The sequence below is a fragment of the Brachyhypopomus gauderio genome, chromosome 3 (genome assembly GCF_052324685.1).
Source record: "Brachyhypopomus gauderio isolate BG-103 chromosome 3, BGAUD_0.2, whole genome shotgun sequence".
Taxonomy (NCBI): Eukaryota; Metazoa; Chordata; class Actinopteri; order Gymnotiformes; family Hypopomidae; genus Brachyhypopomus; species Brachyhypopomus gauderio.
Genome location: NC_135213.1, coordinates 11,469,956 through 11,486,503, shown reverse-complemented (window position 1 = coordinate 11,486,503; position 16,548 = coordinate 11,469,956). Strand labels below are relative to the sequence as shown.

Genomic DNA, 16,548 nt, shown 5'->3' with positions numbered 1-16,548 from the left:
CTGTCCAGGGGTCGCATACATACCAAAAATCTGCCATCGTTTTAGTTTCTGTTGGACTATGAACTATGACGAGAGCTTTCATTCTGTTTTTGTTATCCTTGTTCAACCAGTACAACATACAGCTCAACTAAAACACCCTGTTTTCTCTCTCTCTCTCTCTCTCTCTCTCTCTCTCGCTCTCATTCTCTCTTGCTTGCTCCCCTTCTGTCTCTCTCGCTCTCAGGAGTGATCCTTTATATTCTGCTAGTGGGTTATCCCCCATTCTGGGATGAAGATCAGCACAAGCTGTACCAGCAGATCAAGGCTGGAGCTTATGATGTGAGTACAGGCTGTTCGTAGTGAGGTGCTCGTGGAACCCAGGTCACCAGTCTGTAAACCCTCTTACCCCTGGAGTTCAGTGACGCCTGCCTCGTCTGCTTACCTTATTGGCATTGCGTAGTCTTATAGTGCGGCGTGCCGGCTCCTTCCATGTGAAATGTGTTGTGCCTGGTTGGGCCGTCTGACAGGCTGGCTGTTTTGACTGGGTGCAATTGAGAGCTACGCTGGTGCTATTGATCCTGTCATACGTTCTCTGACGCATTGCAGAGAGATGATTTACTGCACAGAGGTGGAACAGGCCCCTTCCTATTGCTTGCAGTGTACGTTTTTATAAAGCACAAAAAAAGAAGAAAAATATCACCCCAAAGTATAATGTATATTCGTACGCTTTGCACCTTACTTCATAGCTTGAAGCACGACTGAAAATTACTTCCTGGCACGAGTATCTGCCCAACGGGAGCTTTCTGGAGGTTCTCGGTGGTTGATTGGTGCCCCTGTCCTGTCCAGCTAATAACTTGGGTTTCAGTGAGGCGCTGAGACGCTAATATGTGGAAGTAATGTGATTAGGAACCCTGCCGTTGTTGTAGCACGGCCCGTGACTGGAGTGGATATGGGGCGCGTCGGTGCAAGGCGTCCGCCTTTCCTTGCTGCCCTACCCCTGATTTGATTCCCCTCCAGCTGGGGCAATGCAGTATGTGTGTCTGTGCCTGCATCCTGCTGTGTGGGAAAAGAACTTGAAGCATTTGCTCGTGTGCATATAGGTTACATATCAAATACACCATTTTCCGACTCCCTGTAGTTTCCCTCGCCCGAGTGGGACACCGTCACCCCTGAGGCCAAGAACCTCATCAACCAGATGCTAACCATCAACCCAGCCAAGAGGATCACTGCCGAACAGGCCCTCAAGCACCCATGGGTCTGCGTAAGTAATTGCTGCCTAGAACTACATTTCCAACAAGCCCTGGGATGCAGGAATCCATTAAAAAACTCAGCAGCGGCTCGCAGTCAAACCACCCAAGCTCACTGAATCCAGTAACCCTTTATAACCTTTAGTTAAGAAGGAAATGATTGGAAATATGTGTCTATGCTTTACTTGTTAAGATTGTCTTGTTGGTGAGTGTTCTGTATATTGGTCCAAGAGCTTTTAGGTGTTATCCAGTAGCTGGTCTTCATTGTTTGTCCATTTTCTCTGTTCAGCAACGGTCAACAGTGGCATCCATGATGCATCGCCAGGAGACTGTGGAGTGTCTGCGCAAGTTCAATGCTCGGAGAAAACTGAAGGTACAGATCTATTAAAACATCCTGTCCATTAGCTGCTGGGGCTCAACCTTGTCATATTGTGTCCTGCAGGTGATGGGTGTAATCTAACACAGGCCATCTCTTTCGTCTTCTCTCCATTCAGGGAGCCATCCTTACCACTATGCTTGTTTCCAGAAACTTTTCAGGTTGGTCCTTGTCTCTTGCTTGCTCACGATCAGGTAGGGATTCAAGTCCAAATCTCCTATATCCTCTTCATCGTGCTGCAAGTCAGAAGTTAAGATGGCGTTTCTACTACACAATGGGGAAGTATTAGGTCTGAAAAATCTTAAACAAAGGCCTGGTTTGCTAATGTGTTAAGTTATGGACTTGTGTGGTTAACTTGGGGATACAGATAAAACTTTTTGTTGTGCTAGTTTTATAAAGTTGTGTAGCTAAAACAGTGTCATTACATTCCTTCTCCACCAACACTTACTCTTTACAGCAGTGTATATATTGAGAAATGCTCTGTCCTTGATTCTCCACTCTTTGATTCGTTTGCTCCAATATTTGGATGATACGCTAGGTGAACACTATTACTTTCTGGACATTTTTTTGAAACTTTTTCTCTTGCTGTTTTTGTGTTGGTAATGCAGGTTAACAGGTTGGACTTTCTGACTGGGAAAAAAAAAAATCAGATTTTGTTAACAGTTACGAAATAAAGTGTTACGTGAGCTTGAATTTATTTTTGAATCGTACAGAGAAAGTCCTAGTCCACTTTCTCTCAGGGGGATATAATTTTTTTATAGCTCCATCCAACTGAACGCCTCTCTGTCCAATAGTGGGCCGGCAGCATACCAGCCCTGCTGCTCCCACCACCAGCACTGCCGCCCTCGCACAGGAAGGTATGTGAGCGTGCATCTCCTCGCCTCGCCACCGGGGAGGGGGGAGGGCCTTGAGCCCCGTCCTCCATGTCCTTATAGCCCCAACCCTCCCATTGCTCCGCCCACAGTCAGCATGCCACCAATGGAAGCCCGCTGTGCCGTGTCATCGCACAAACGAGCACACGAGTCTTTCATGAGTCTTCAGGTTCATACATGAGAATGTGGTCTGCTGAATTTTTTTTTTTTTATCATACGTACGTATGCCATGCAAATCTCACCGAGATATCCGCGGAGGTGAACGTGCATCACGATCACAGTAGAGTCCAGTGCTGTCTGCATGTGCCATACGCTTCCCTAGACTTTTAATTCACACAAGCTTTCGTTTGGTTTATCCAGAGACAAAGAGCAGACCCATGCCCCTTTTATAAACTCTTCAGTGTTAATAGCTTTTAGTAAACGTTACGTTTAGTAAACGTTAAGTAAACGTTTAGTTTACTATGTTGATCCCTGCATTTGCTTGGCTCTCCTCAGGTTACAATAAGCGTCATTGTGCTTTTTATAAGTAACTAGATTGCACCACATCGCTGCTTTCAGTGGCCCCTCTTTCTAGCTGAGTCAAATTTTTAACGCCGAGGCTCCAGGCGAAATAGTCTGATCAATATCGCCTCACTGCAATCATTTGAACACCCGCCGCAGTGAGACAGCTCACCGCCAGCCAGCATGTATTATCTTGCATGGCAGCAAGAGTCTCGTAGGTCTCTGCTTCGGTTGGAGTCACCGCTCTCCTCTTTTTTTTGCTTGGTTTTTTTTTCTTTTTTCTTCTTCACATTATAGAGCCATTTTAGCTCCTCTTCCTCCCTGCAGTTTATGGCAGAAAAGTGCTTTCAGGCTGCCTCTGCTTTAGCTGGAGATGTGGAACCCTGCTCCACTCTTTCTCTTCGCCCAGGCTTGGGGCAGTGCAGCCTGGGCTAGGGGAAGGAGGTCTGGAGGCAAGGTTTTTTTAAGACTGTGGTCTCTCATCTGTTGCCAAAGCAGACCTGGCCTAGCTGTCATTGCCCCCCCTACCAATCCCTGCAATGCCCACCTCCACCTCCCCCTTGCTGAGAGTGCGGGTGTGCGCCACATGGACGGGCAGGAGCGGGGTTGGCTTGCTGCCAACCGTCAGACCCGGTGTACGGTGGCCGCTGGCTTCCAGCACGCGCCAGGTGGTCGACGTTTCAGAAGGCCCACTGGAGGTCAGACAGACGATGCTGCTCATGCTTCTGAAGAGACGGGAGGAACACACAGGTGTTAGGTGCACGAAAACACGGAGCGTTCGATCGCAGTGTCCGAGGACCTCGTAGCAGACGTGGAGTTCACTTTATGCGTTTATGTATTTTAAACACGGTGCTTTATGTATTTTTGTCATGTTGATGCAAAACATTGATCACAAAGTTGACTTTTGTGATTTTCTTTTTGAGTTTAGAAGCTTTACTTCTCCCATTGTAATGCCTAGGCTATTGTACGGTTTGTTTGCATGGTGTGGGGTTCGTGTTCATGATTAGTTATACTCTTACTGTAGTGATTACTTGACATTAATTACTTTGGAGCCACCAAGTCAAGGTCTGTCCACCAAGTCTCAACTGTATGTAGTATGTGTTCAATATACCTTTATATTTTTTATAGAAACTAGGTGCTTGTAAAATTCACAGCATTAAACGTTTTCATCTGTTTCTATCCTTGATAATTTTACTCTGCTAACAATGTTTGACTAATTTCTGAGACTTGCTGCTTAATAGATCTTTTGGCATGTCTCTGGTTTTGCCTGAATCAGGTTATGTGAGGTAAAAGAACTGTTTGCTCTTCGCTGTTGGTTTGCTTGCAAGCGGTCCAACAATCTCATTATATCTCACAGCTTCTGTTTAGGGTTCTTTTAAATGCTTTTAAATGCCCTTCTTGTGTCATTTTTGAGCTCTAAGTTTCATGTATTTCAAAAGCACTATGCAAAACCACACAGAGTGCAGTAAACCCAATTGGGTTAACATAATTTTATACCTCGTTACAGTATGTATCTTGACACAAGAATGGTAATGTTACATACACATCAGGCCTTGTCTGAAGGCAACATTCCTTCCTTATCTTGTTAAGTCTGGATGTGTGAAAGCAACCTAGCTTCTGATTAATCTAGTCATGACGTAACTTCATCGTTCCAGTCTCCACTGTATTGTTTAAATGTGAAAAAGAGGAAGGAATACAGTTTTTTTTCAGGCATGGCTTGCATTCCTTTGAGGTCTTATTATATACAGTAGAAGTTGAAATTTATAATAAATTAGAGGTACCCTTATAATTATGTGGTGATGCATTATGGGACTTGTAGTTGTTACTTCGTTGGCACTGCATGGCTGGCTGAATGGTAAAAAATTGCACCGAACACTAGCACTTTTCACCCCATACTGAGTGCGGCATGATACACTGACAAAGTTGTTAAATGAGTAATGCCTGCCACCATCCTAGTCCCCCAACCCTCCTCTCTCCAACCGCTGATTGTTGTTTCTCTCTTTCAATCTTGCCATCCTCCTCTTCATCCTTCCTTTCCACTTGTTTATGGAAGGTAAGGAACATAATGAGGCTACTGGGAGCGAAGCTTTTGACATTGGTGTTTGTGGATGTGTGTTCTTGAAAGGGTCAGTGCTATATAGATTTGCTAATGCCCCACACAAGCCATACCCATTAGCATGGAATGCAGTTTGCAGTGTATCAAGACTTACTCACATATACTGCCTTGAGACCTCTAAATCAGACCAGGGGGAAATTATGGTTGCATTTAAAGGAAATCGATTGTATACATTAGTCGTGATTTTTCCTTCATTGTGCCTGTAGTCTCAAATAGAGAATGATTTAATTCTCTAACTGCTTTTAAAGCAAAAAAACACATTTTAGCATGAAATAGATGATTCATTATGAAGTTATGAATTAATTAAATAAAAGTGAATCTCAGGGAAGCCTTCTCTTTGAAGCACTTCATGGTAGTTTACAATGTCAGTTCTCAGCTATGATGAGTGTGTATATTTGATGTGTATGGATATGATAAAATTCAAGTTGTGGGGATTTTTTAAATGTTCAACATTTTTCAAGCTAGCCCAGGACAGTAGCAACACTGGTTGCAATAGAAAGGTTTTGTAACATGGTGTATCCATGGCTGATGGCTGATGATCTCTTAGTTTAAAACATTTCGCTTGTTATATATTAATTCCGGCTATCCGCATTTTTTACAGCATGCAAAAGTTTACTCAACAAAAAAGCAGATGGAGTTAAGGTAAGCCTTTTATTGCTGTTTTTTTTTTCGTTCAGTCTATACAAGGGTACTGTTTTTTTTAAGTAATATACTTTTCCTGTTCTGGCATGTGTTACTATCCTTTAACATGTTTGACAATAATTCTTAACATTTGTCTACTTTGAAGAGCATAGAAATGAGCACCTTGGTTTTTGAGGCTCCAAAGTGAATGGAAAGCTTGAATAGTTAGTTAGTATTACTTAGTATTAATAATACTGTTAATAATAGTTAGTATTAATAATACTAAACTGTGATCATATTGGAAATGTGGTCAGCAGGTCAAACGTACAATACGTTGAGCTTATGGTATGAACAACGTTAACAGAGTTTTAGATGTTAAATCTTCTCTGCTTGTATATTTTTTACTGACAAATGGGAGCAGGGGTTGCTGTGATGAATGTGATGCAGACGTGGGCTTGTTGGATTAATCCCACTGAGCAGTGGGGGTGGTGGGGGGGGGTGTCTGTATGTTTGAGTCTGATCACTAGATGCTGAATACAAGGTTTCAGCAAAGGTTAAATAACCCTTTGTGCAGAGAACGTGATTGATAGCTTGGTTATGTTACATTTTTTGTTTACCAGTATACTCTACAGGTTCTACAGATTGTAAGCATTGCATTGTGTGCATTATCAGTAACTAAAAACTAATTTATAAACTTTTTTTAAAATAAATATGCATACACGTGTGCTGTCAATGTAACATGAATGAATTTATTTAGGCCATTTTTCCCCCCTCACAACATGATTGGTACATCTGCATGCCAGTCAAGTGCCCTAGTCATGTGACCTATGTCTCTGAAAAGGAAAATGTGTGTCTCCTCTCTGCTGCAGCCACAGACAAACAACACTAAAAACAGTGTAGTGAGTGCTGTAGTGAGTGCCCTGAAGGAGAGCAACACAGCCTCCTCTACAACAATGGTACCCTTCATCCATACCTAGTGTGCCGTGCTGTAGATGTTACTTCATTCTGTTGTATTCTTGATTTAATTAAGGGGTCTTTGAGGTTTGTGTCGTGTCGGTCATTTGTACTGTGCATTTTTGTTGCTCGCTTGTCTTATGTAGTCATTTAAGTTTTGGTTGATGTTGCTTCATGTCCTGTTTGTTAGCCAGTGTTTTATAAGTTGACATGCGTCCACCTGTTCACTGACGTGTAACACAATAACGTATAACACACACACACACACACACACCCACCCCCACATATAGATAGGGTTCCTGGTGAAGAATAGCATACCTTCATCACCAAACACTCTGACCATGCTCTCTGGACAAAAATCAAGAAAAAGACTAAGATTGATCATCAACAAGCTTACATGGAGGCAGGAATTTGAAGGAAATTTGGTATATAAAACAAATCTTAGGAAAGATGCAGTTTCACTGCATGAGAGTGATAATTTCTTACTCGCAGTGCAAGAAACGATGGCCTTGTACCCAGGGGCTAGGCAGTGGGAAGCGGACTGACACTTGAAATGGACTGGGCTTGTACTCGACGTCCAGACAGCTGTGTAAAGGGCACCCTGGGACCTGGACACGAGCTGTTAAAGCCTACAGTTAACCTCTGACCTCTGTCCCGCTCACCAGTCACGGGACTCGCAGATGAACTACCATCCAACATGCTTGGCTACAACACGTATTGCCAGAGCACGATTTTGGAAAAATGACGCTGACCTTGACAAATTGGAACGGTGTAGGGAAAATGATAGCTCTACAATGACAGTGATCCTTCTCCCTTACTGCTCTTTGCTCATTACTCATAAAGGCTTCATATTTGATCACCTCTGTCACATGGCAAAGTCCATGAGACAGAAGTGAGCAGTACACAGCAGTACTTGAAGCCCTCAAACATGGCTGTGTAGACCTAACCCATTTCTTTGTCTCACCATTTGTTTTTAACTAAACTTGTGTATTGTACAATACACAAGCAGACCGTGTATCTCTCCATTGAGTTTGATTGTAATGCATGTCTTTCATCTGGCTAAAGGACACTGTGGAACCGAATGTAATTATTGTTGGTATTAAATCCTGCAGGAGCCTCAGACTACAGTAGTACACAATCCAGCAGATGGTACCAAGGTGAGCCCTTTCGCTGTGTATAGCAGGGCAAAAGTGAAATAGTCAGAAGATGTAGTACTGTGATATAACACACTTTCTGACCCCCCCCCCCCCCCCCCCCCCCCCCCAACACTCTTTCTGTCATTCTCTTTCCATCTTCCCTTTATGGCTCTGCAGGGCTCCACAGAGAGCTGTAACACCACCACCGAGGAGGAGGACCTGAAAGGGAGCAAAGGTACGCGAGCCTCCCTGGCTCTTCCCAGCATGCCTCTGACACCGTGGAGCCCCGCCACTCTCGGTGCTGCTGTAATAATAGAAATCTCTCCGCTCGTCAAGCCCTGGCCATTATCACCATTTCATCTTGAAACACTTACACCATTAGTCAGGCTTTAGATATGTTGCTTGTTAACCAGAAAAGCCTGTAATTCAGCAGTGTTACAATGTCAGTGGTCAAATATGATAGGGTCACAACGCTATGGAAATTATTAAATGCTATGTTGGGAAACTGCATAGCTCAAATTCCTTTAGTGGGTTAAATAAAGCCGTAGTGCTGGGCACACAGGGGAGAGATTAAAGTAGGGATAAAGGTGATGGATCCATATCTGTGTCACCACATGTTCTGAAATGTGTGACTAGTCCTAGTACTCACTTATGTCTTACATTTGGCAATAATACTGGTATTGTTGATTGTGAGATTGCTCAGATGTGAGATATGCAATTGTGGTGTATCTGTTTACCACACATGATCACTTGAGGTTTCACAGCACAAAACTATTTACAATTAAATAAAATAAAAAAAATTAAATATAAAATATCTGTTTGTATACATCTGCTGTATTTTGAGTGTTCGTCTGCATCTGTCTGGTGTGCCTTTTTGACTAGTGTTAAATATTTGTAGGGGCTCGTGTTTGTTGGTGTGCTGTGAACCATCATGAGCATGATTTGAAGGTTTGCTCTCTTTGAAAGCTTTCTCACGTGAGCAAGACGAGCCATTGCTGTTGCATTCTTCCATTTCCTCTCCTTAGTTAACCTGTATGGCCAACCTGTTGCTCCCCGCAGCGTGTCAGGTGATGAGGACAGGAAATCGGAGAGGTTTAGGCAACGGTTTCCCAGAGTTCTCTCTGATTTCTGGCCCTACTGCATGTCTTTCTACAGCTATCCAGGCACCGCTAATTCAGCAATGTCACTTGGCACCACTAGAGGGGCAGACACAGCAGATACTTGGATGTGTTTTGCTTGGAGCCTCTTAAGCCATTAAGATCGTGATGCGTTTTTATCTGGCCAACGCTGAATTAATAGAGCCGTTCTACCATGAATCATTTGATCCAAACGCACCCTCTTCCAGCTGGCCCCCGTGAACTCGGTCTTGATCTACTATTGACAATATGCCTGCGTTACTGCCAGCAGCAAAGTGCGTGTGGTAGTGCGTTATTGGCCAGAGCGCGAAGGTGAGAGTTGTGTGTGTTTCCCTCTGCCGGTGGTGTGTGCTGCGCTGGTCTTCGGACCAATGCCAGCCGAGAGTTCCCAGGGAACCCGCAGCGGTAGTGCCGGGGATGAGCCGCCCGCTCCCGGGGCCACGCCACTGGGCTCTCCAGCCAGTAAGTCTGCCTCCTCCGCCCACCTGGCTCCCTCCACCCCCTCGGGGGTCTGTCTTCTCCCCTCCTAGGCTGTCATCCTTGGGTTCAGTGTGGGAATATTTTCTAGTCCTTTCTGGGCACACACACATAGCCGCCCTTTCCAGTCAGTTCTGCTCCCAAGACGTGTCTGTGTTGGCTGGCGTCTCGCTCCGCCGCTCTCTCAAACGTACCGGCTCTTCTGCGCCACCTTCTTCCGGACGTCTTCCCTCTTCATCCGCTGCTGCATGGTTTTAAGACGGCCGTGGCTCACGTCAACTTCAGAGTCGTTTTGGGTCCCTTGGGTTTCGGCTCTTGACGTTTCGCGTCTGTGGCCTCTCTTTGGGTGGGCGGGGCTTACGTTTCTTTTGCTAGTCTTCAGAAGTCAGACCTCTGCCTTTGTGTGGTGTTTGTGTTTCAGCCTTCTGTGGATATTTGCCCTGGGCCGGCGCATTAAGTCGCTTGTCTTCATAGTTGATGTGATGTCACTTTTGGCTTTGCTGTGTGCCATTGGTCTTTTGAGAGAATGAGATTGGCCTTCAGAGAACCAGTCTGTATCAATAACGCATTCTAATCTAAAATTATACAATTTTTTTTCTTTGCTGTTCTTAGGGAAAATGTTTATTTAAGAGTGCTTCCTTACATAGTTTTAATTTGACATCACTATATAGATGCCTGGAGGCTTTATTTCATATAGTCATAAGAGTAGTGTTTATATTTTAATTAAACTGACCCTTTGACACTATCTAAACATCTTCACAAACCCTTTATTAGTTCTGTATCTTATCTGTTTTCTTCAACTTTTAGTAAATTTCATAAACATTTAATATTTTCCTTCATTTGCTCCTAACCACATTGTTTTTGATGTGCACTTATGTGTCCGAGAACCTTATATTTTGTCACATCAAAAACAGCTTAGTCATTCCATGTCCTACTGAATGCTTTACCAAGCAGACTGTACCCTCTATATAATGTGAGTTTGGCTCCTTTACGATTGTCCTCACCTCATCTCACGAGAGTAGCATCGTGGTGCACGCTGTTTATTCCAGCTCTGTTGCGTGACCCAAAGCTCTGTTGCGTGACCCAAACCGTGTGGCGTGGATCAGTTTGGGTCACGCCTCTCAAGCTCCGAGCTCATGCATGCTGCAGCCTGTGTCCGTCCCCCCCCCCCCGCCACTGGCTCAGTGGGGCAGCTTTGTGTTGGGAGCAAGTGGGGCCATAGCCCCATGGACGTTCTCTGGGAAGTTCATGGCACACACTTACACACACAAACAAAAACACATCAAGGCTTCAGTGCTGCTGCTCGGGGTTCGGAGGAACTGGATCACCGTTAAAGGGGACAGTGGGCATGTACATTTTGTAGTGAAAAACTTAAATATGTCGTCCATCAGTAGAGCTTCTGAATCCTTGCTTTCGTATGTCTAGTGCTGACAAACTGCTTCTCCCTAATATTTAGTTTTTCAGTAACTAACCTATCCTGTCCTACAACGTCTCGTCTTCCTGTCCTCCTGCCGTCTTTCTAAACCCATCCCTCTCTTTTCTGAGTAGCTCGTAAGCAAGAAATCATCAAGATAACGGAACAGCTGATTGAGGCCGTGAACAACGGGGACTTTGAAGCTTACACGTAAGAATGGCACAAGTACACACGCACCTTGTGGGAAAAACTAAAAACCTGAATGTGAGATGTGTTCAAAAGCGTTAACCAGTACATTTTTCAGAGTTCAGAGTCCATTAATAACTGTTTTAGGAGAATTTGCGATCCTGGTCTGACCTCATTTGAGCCTGAAGCCCTGGGGAACCTGGTGGAAGGGATGGACTTTCACAAGTTTTACTTCGAAAACTGTAAGTCAGCCAGACAAAAAAAACAAAAAACAAAACGGCAACCTAATGAGTACCATAAGGCGTCCTAGGCCACTGTATGCATGACACGCTTGCATCTGTAGGATATTCCACGTTTTTCGAGCGCTACTAATATGCCTAATGTGTGCGGAAAGGTTTTGATGATATGTAAATGCCGTGCTCCGCTTTAGTGTTGAGCAAGAACAACAAGCCCGTGCACACCACCATCCTGAACCCCCACGTGCACCTGATTGGGGAGGATGCCGCCTGCATCGCCTACATCCGCCTGACGCAGTACATCGACACCCAGGGCCGCCCCCGCAGCTGCCAGTCGGAGGAGACCCGCGTGTGGCACCGCCGCGATGCCAAGTGGCTCAACGTGCACTTCCACTGCTCGGGGGCGCCAGCCGCTCCCCTACAGTGAACCTCGCTGGGCAAAGGTGCGCACACCTGCCTGGCGTTTCGCCAAAACTAACTACATCTGATCATGTTCTTACTAACTGTATGTTCTCCCCAGGTTGCCTGGATCCTTGATTGATGGGAGTGTTCTTCTTTGTGGCCGGATGGACACATCGAGGCTGGCTGGACGACGCTGCAGACACACCATTGAAGAAATTCGACAACATCCAGTCCAACTGTCAATACCACCTATCCTGTCCAACCTTTGACCAATAGGAGCCGGCCGTGGCGGTGGCCCCGCCTACAGGACGGTGCATGCATCTGATGCCCACATGGGGGCAGTGTCTAGTCCTTTTCCATGGAACCATCTTTTTTGCCCGTTAAAGATGTTCAGAAGGTGTTGTAAGTACTGATTTATGACTTCTTAAATATACTGTATATTGAAAAGTGGAAAAAACAGATGCTACAATCAAGTTTGAAAACCATTTATGTAAAGTGAAATGGAACGGGGTAGGGGAGGGGAGGGTCATTACAAATGAAATTCACAGAAAACAGACTATTGCCCCAAACTCTTTAGATGGGCATAATCTAAATCCTCCATCTTGTACACTTTGTAGGTTTTGGATACAAATTATTTAGAGAATTAAGAAAACATGTCAACTAATTAGAAAAAGTGTCAAAAAAAATCTGAAGAGTACAGATGTTCTTCATATCAAGAAGCACCAAAGTGTAGTATTTAGGCTTTTCAAGAGTTTTGTTTTTCTTGTGGTCTGTGGGAAGGGTCAAGAGTTTCAGGTTTTTAATATTCTGTTAATGGTGTTTTTTTCATGTTTTTTTTCCTTTTTTTGTCTTTGACTGGGGCTACATCTGAAAGTATTTTGTGTTAAGAAATTTGATTTTTAAAATAATTTTAACACTTTTTTTTAAGTTAAACTTAATATACCTGTAAAGTTAGAGAAATATATATTTAAAAGAGATCAAGTGAAATAAGGTTCACCTCCAGGGTGTGGGATTTTTCATGTAACTCTGTTTAGTGTGTGCGTGCGCGTGTGTGTATGTATGTATGTATGTGTGTGTGTGTGTGTGTGTGTGTGTGTGTGTGTGTGTGTGTGTGTGTGTGTGTGTGTGTGTGTGTGTTTATATGGACTCGTTATTAAACACATCACACTATTATATTAGTCTAGGTAGATGGCTCTGCCCCTAGTTGGCTTCATATCTAAGTGTGGTTGAGAGCCCAAATGAACAGACCAAGTTCTATCAGAATAGCATTAACACTAGTACTAGTCACGGAGAGGCTTTTTAATTTTAGTTCTGACTTTCCAGTCATAGAAACGTCACTCTTACACTCCCATGCACGCATGCATACACCACACACAAGCCTCTCAAAATCCATTCCCAAAACCAGAATTTATAGAGGTTAGTCATCAACTGTCTTTTAGTTTGATGTCGCAAATGCAAAGCAAGACTATGTAGCCTATCTGGCAGTCAATATAAACCAAATGCCCAAAAGGCACCTTAGTAATAGTGTGTTGGGACATTGGTTTACTATAACCAAACCTATGTTAAGTACTGGCCAAGGATCATTCTCCTCAAATCTCACACACACACAGCCTTCTCATATTTAGAACACTTGTGTGGAAGCACACACAACATTTTTGGAACTGTTCGAGTTTGTGGCTGCTTCTGAGGTGGACATGTCTGAATCATCCTGTCCTGAATTTGTTGTATTTGTGGTTCACACTGGTGATGGGTCTGTAAATCTGTACGCTCACACGTCAACTCTGTCATTACTGTGGAGCAATGGAAGAAACCTCCTCATTTTACATGTATGTTTACCTTATACGATCACTCATGATTTACATGCCTTTATAGAAACTTGTCAAAAATAGGTTTCTCAAGATATTATATTACTCAAATACAGGGTTTAAAGCACTGGTTATTATTACGCTTATGGGTACTACAGCAGAAGTAGCCAGTTCTCATTTTGCTTTTAATTTTTATATATATATATAAATACATCTATTCATCACTGTCCACGTCATACACAATATTTGAGTAGGGTATTGTAAAATCGAAATATATTGTGTTCAGATAGTGTTCAGAAAAAAACAACCCCAGAGAAACACAAAATCCAGTCAGACCCTTCTGTTGAAGATGTCCGTCTTACACAGGAAGAGTTCGTTCTGTGTATATACATGTATTGTTCACGCGTCCCTCGTCATGTGTAGGGCTCGGGTACATATCAGCACTATAACTGCACGTGTGTGTGCGGGCGTTAAACACAAAGCCCTGTTACTGATGCCGTCAGACTCTGTGATGCTATTCCAGCTTTCTTTCTTTTGTGCTTTGCAAAACTGCTGCCTTGACTGGCCAGGTCCTATTTACTTTTTAAATGAGCATCATTATGATTTTTAAAGCCATCCCAAAGTTTTTTTTTTTCTCTCTCAGTACAAGATTCACTTCAGCTCTGTAGAAACTGAAGAACAGACTGAATAAAGGAGGGCACACTAACTGATAGGCTAGAGAGAAGTTTAATGAAGCATCCACCCTCTGTCCAAATGCCAAGAATGAAACAGGCCTGCACATTCTGGCCTACCTGTCCAATAAGAGGGGAATCAAATATGCAGCTTAAACAAGGAATATGCATGTTTACTTTCCTGGTAAATCTTTTTCCACTGTCTGTGTTTACTTGATTAGGATTGAAAAATCTGTTATAGTTGCATCTCTGAAGTAAAAAAAAAAAATCAATCCATTGGGGAATATAAATAGGTGATGTTCCACATTTTAAAAAGAAAAAACAACAAAAAAATGTTAAAAATTAAATGAAACAAAAATCTCAGCTTGGTATGCTCCCCTCACTCTTAGTGAATCTATTGCATTGTAATGGTATACTATTGGGCAACGTATATACTTGGAGTCAAAACATGGATGCTGGATTTTGCATGATCATACATTTAATAAAACCATGAATTGACAACTATCAAGTGTTTGTCTGAATGCTAGTAGGCCTTCGTCATCGCTTTGTTATTACTGAAACTTGATCTTGGAAGTATTTAATAAAAAGACCATTTCAGCACAAGCTGCTGCGTGAGTTCCACTGCTTTAATAAACACGTCTATGAAACTCCAAGGACCAAAATATTCACTTCTACAAAACTATCAAGAGTCAGATTTCTCACTCCCTTTTTCTCTTGCTCTATCTATCTCTCACGCGCGTGCACGCACACACTCGCAGTTTTCTTTCCTTCCCCTTGACGGTACATGCAGCTCTGTCTATAGCGTTTCCCAGTGGAGAAGTGGAGTCTTATTTAAGGGCTGTACTTGCTGCTGGTGACCACCTGGGCCCCAGGGCCCTGAAATGGTGGCCGAAGCTCTTCTGTTGGCGTGGTGATTAATCAAACTCTCATGCTTCTCCTCAACTCCCTCTCATCTGATAAACCAGGTTGCGTCAAGGCCGAGAACACGTCCTGCCTCTCCGTGCTCACCTCCCTCCGCACATAACCACAAAGACGTAACGCACACTTCTCACAGCAACGTTGTGCCTTTATTTGCAGATGTGACTTTTACCAAATAAGACAACATATCGTACTACTGTTGATACAGTTTAGCAGCTGGGACTTTTCACATATACACACACTTGTAACCACACACACACACAAGTGCATACAATCTGCCTGCTTGCTTTATGTATTATTTTAGGGCACTTTTTTTTTTTTTTTTGGCAAGTAATTTCTCTTTCACGTACAGTTTGGCACAGCCGTGGTAAGTGCTTCACCATGGAAACATCGCTGACCCAATACCAGCTCTGTAAAGATGGTGTAAGTAGCCAGAAGTAGTGGGCAGCATGGCCTCCACACGCCTCCCTGCATCACGGCTACCGTGGGAGTGGGCGGGGCCACGGCCCGGGACGCACTCGTCTGGCAAACATGCCAGACGTTGACTCGCATACCTAAGTTTCCGGGATCGTTTTTCCTGGAGCCAAAATTAAGTTTTAGAATAAACATTACAGCTTGAATTATATAAAGAAGCAATTCTCTCTGAACAAGCCAAAAAAAAGCAGAAAAGTGCGTTGTCCATGTTACCTCTTACATTTTGTGTGATGGCTGGAAAACAACTGCTTTTACTGTTTAAAGAATCCATTTTAATCGAAGTAGGCAGGTGTTCAAGTTCATCTTTGCTGAATTAAAAACACTAATCAAAAGAGCAGCCAGAGAATTGGCCCCTAGCTAGTGAATTTAAGGCTTTATTCTAGCCTTTCATAGAATTTGTGCGTATGCTTCATTTACCAAAGGCTTCCTCTGTAGTCGGGATGCGGTCAGCCCATTGTCATTCATAACATCGTGAAACACCATTTCCCACAATGCCAATAAGGAGCTCATATGTCTGCTACCCACAGTTCAACTAACAAGCTCCTGCTTGCTTATCTTGGCAGTTAAATAAAAAAGTTGTACCACTCCTCTTAAAAATTCACGATTGAGGACTGCTTGCACCCAGATTGCGTCCTGCCACGTATCTGGGTTTGATCTTCCGCAGACCCCTCGGGCGGCCCCTTCTCTGGGCCGGGCCTCTGCGGTGGGCGGAGGCCGAGGGAGCCGTCTGTGGTCTCTCCTCTGGGAACACGTGGGCCCCGTTTCCTCCGGTCTGGTGCAGGACCCTAGCTTCGGTTGCGTTCTGACGGGGGCTGTTGAGTGTCAGCTCCAGCTGGAGTGGTGCAGGTCATCTCTGAGCCAGCCGGGCAGCGGCTGACCCAGCCTCTTCAGCAGACGCAGGAGCTCCACGTTCTGCTCCCGGTAATGCTCAGACAGGAAGGCCCGCGACTGAACCAGGGGGGGAAAAAACCAGACCCAAACACAATGATGTATTTTCACGTGTTTGAATTGATGCTAAGCTGTGTCC

General features: G+C 44.0%; 2 protein-coding genes across 9 annotated transcripts in view; one reads left to right on the top strand and one right to left on the bottom strand.

The window, feature by feature from the left end:
* camk2g1 (calcium/calmodulin-dependent protein kinase (CaM kinase) II gamma 1) overlaps positions 1-14,633 on the top strand; it is a 52,084-nt gene extending 37,451 nt beyond the window's left edge. The window contains exons 9-22 of one of the 8 annotated variants that reach the window (XM_076999515.1): positions 224-318; positions 1,118-1,240; positions 1,516-1,599; positions 1,721-1,763; positions 2,397-2,459; positions 5,693-5,733; positions 6,582-6,668; positions 7,779-7,823; positions 7,980-8,037; positions 9,317-9,400; positions 10,964-11,039; positions 11,163-11,257; positions 11,446-11,694; positions 11,772-14,633. In XM_076999515.1, the coding sequence (XP_076855630.1) occupies positions 224-318; positions 1,118-1,240; positions 1,516-1,599; positions 1,721-1,763; positions 2,397-2,459; positions 5,693-5,733; positions 6,582-6,668; positions 7,779-7,823; positions 7,980-8,037; positions 9,317-9,400; positions 10,964-11,039; positions 11,163-11,257; positions 11,446-11,678 (1,127 nt within the window). In that variant the 3' untranslated portion in view covers positions 11,679-11,694; positions 11,772-14,633. The remainder of the gene's footprint in view (positions 1-223; positions 319-1,117; positions 1,241-1,515; positions 1,600-1,720; positions 1,764-2,396; positions 2,460-5,692; positions 5,734-6,581; positions 6,669-7,778; positions 7,824-7,979; positions 8,038-9,316; positions 9,401-10,963; positions 11,040-11,162; positions 11,258-11,445; positions 11,695-11,771) is intronic. The other 7 variants (XM_076999516.1, XM_076999518.1, XM_076999517.1 and 4 more) reach the window with 7 other exon arrangements.
* ndst2b (N-deacetylase/N-sulfotransferase (heparan glucosaminyl) 2b) overlaps positions 14,021-16,548 on the bottom strand; it is a 43,308-nt gene continuing 40,780 nt past the window's right edge. Inside the window, exon 14 of the mRNA XM_076999514.1 lies at positions 14,021-16,469. Coding sequence (XP_076855629.1) covers positions 16,344-16,469 — 126 coding nt within the window. The 3' untranslated portion in view covers positions 14,021-16,343. The remainder of the gene's footprint in view (positions 16,470-16,548) is intronic.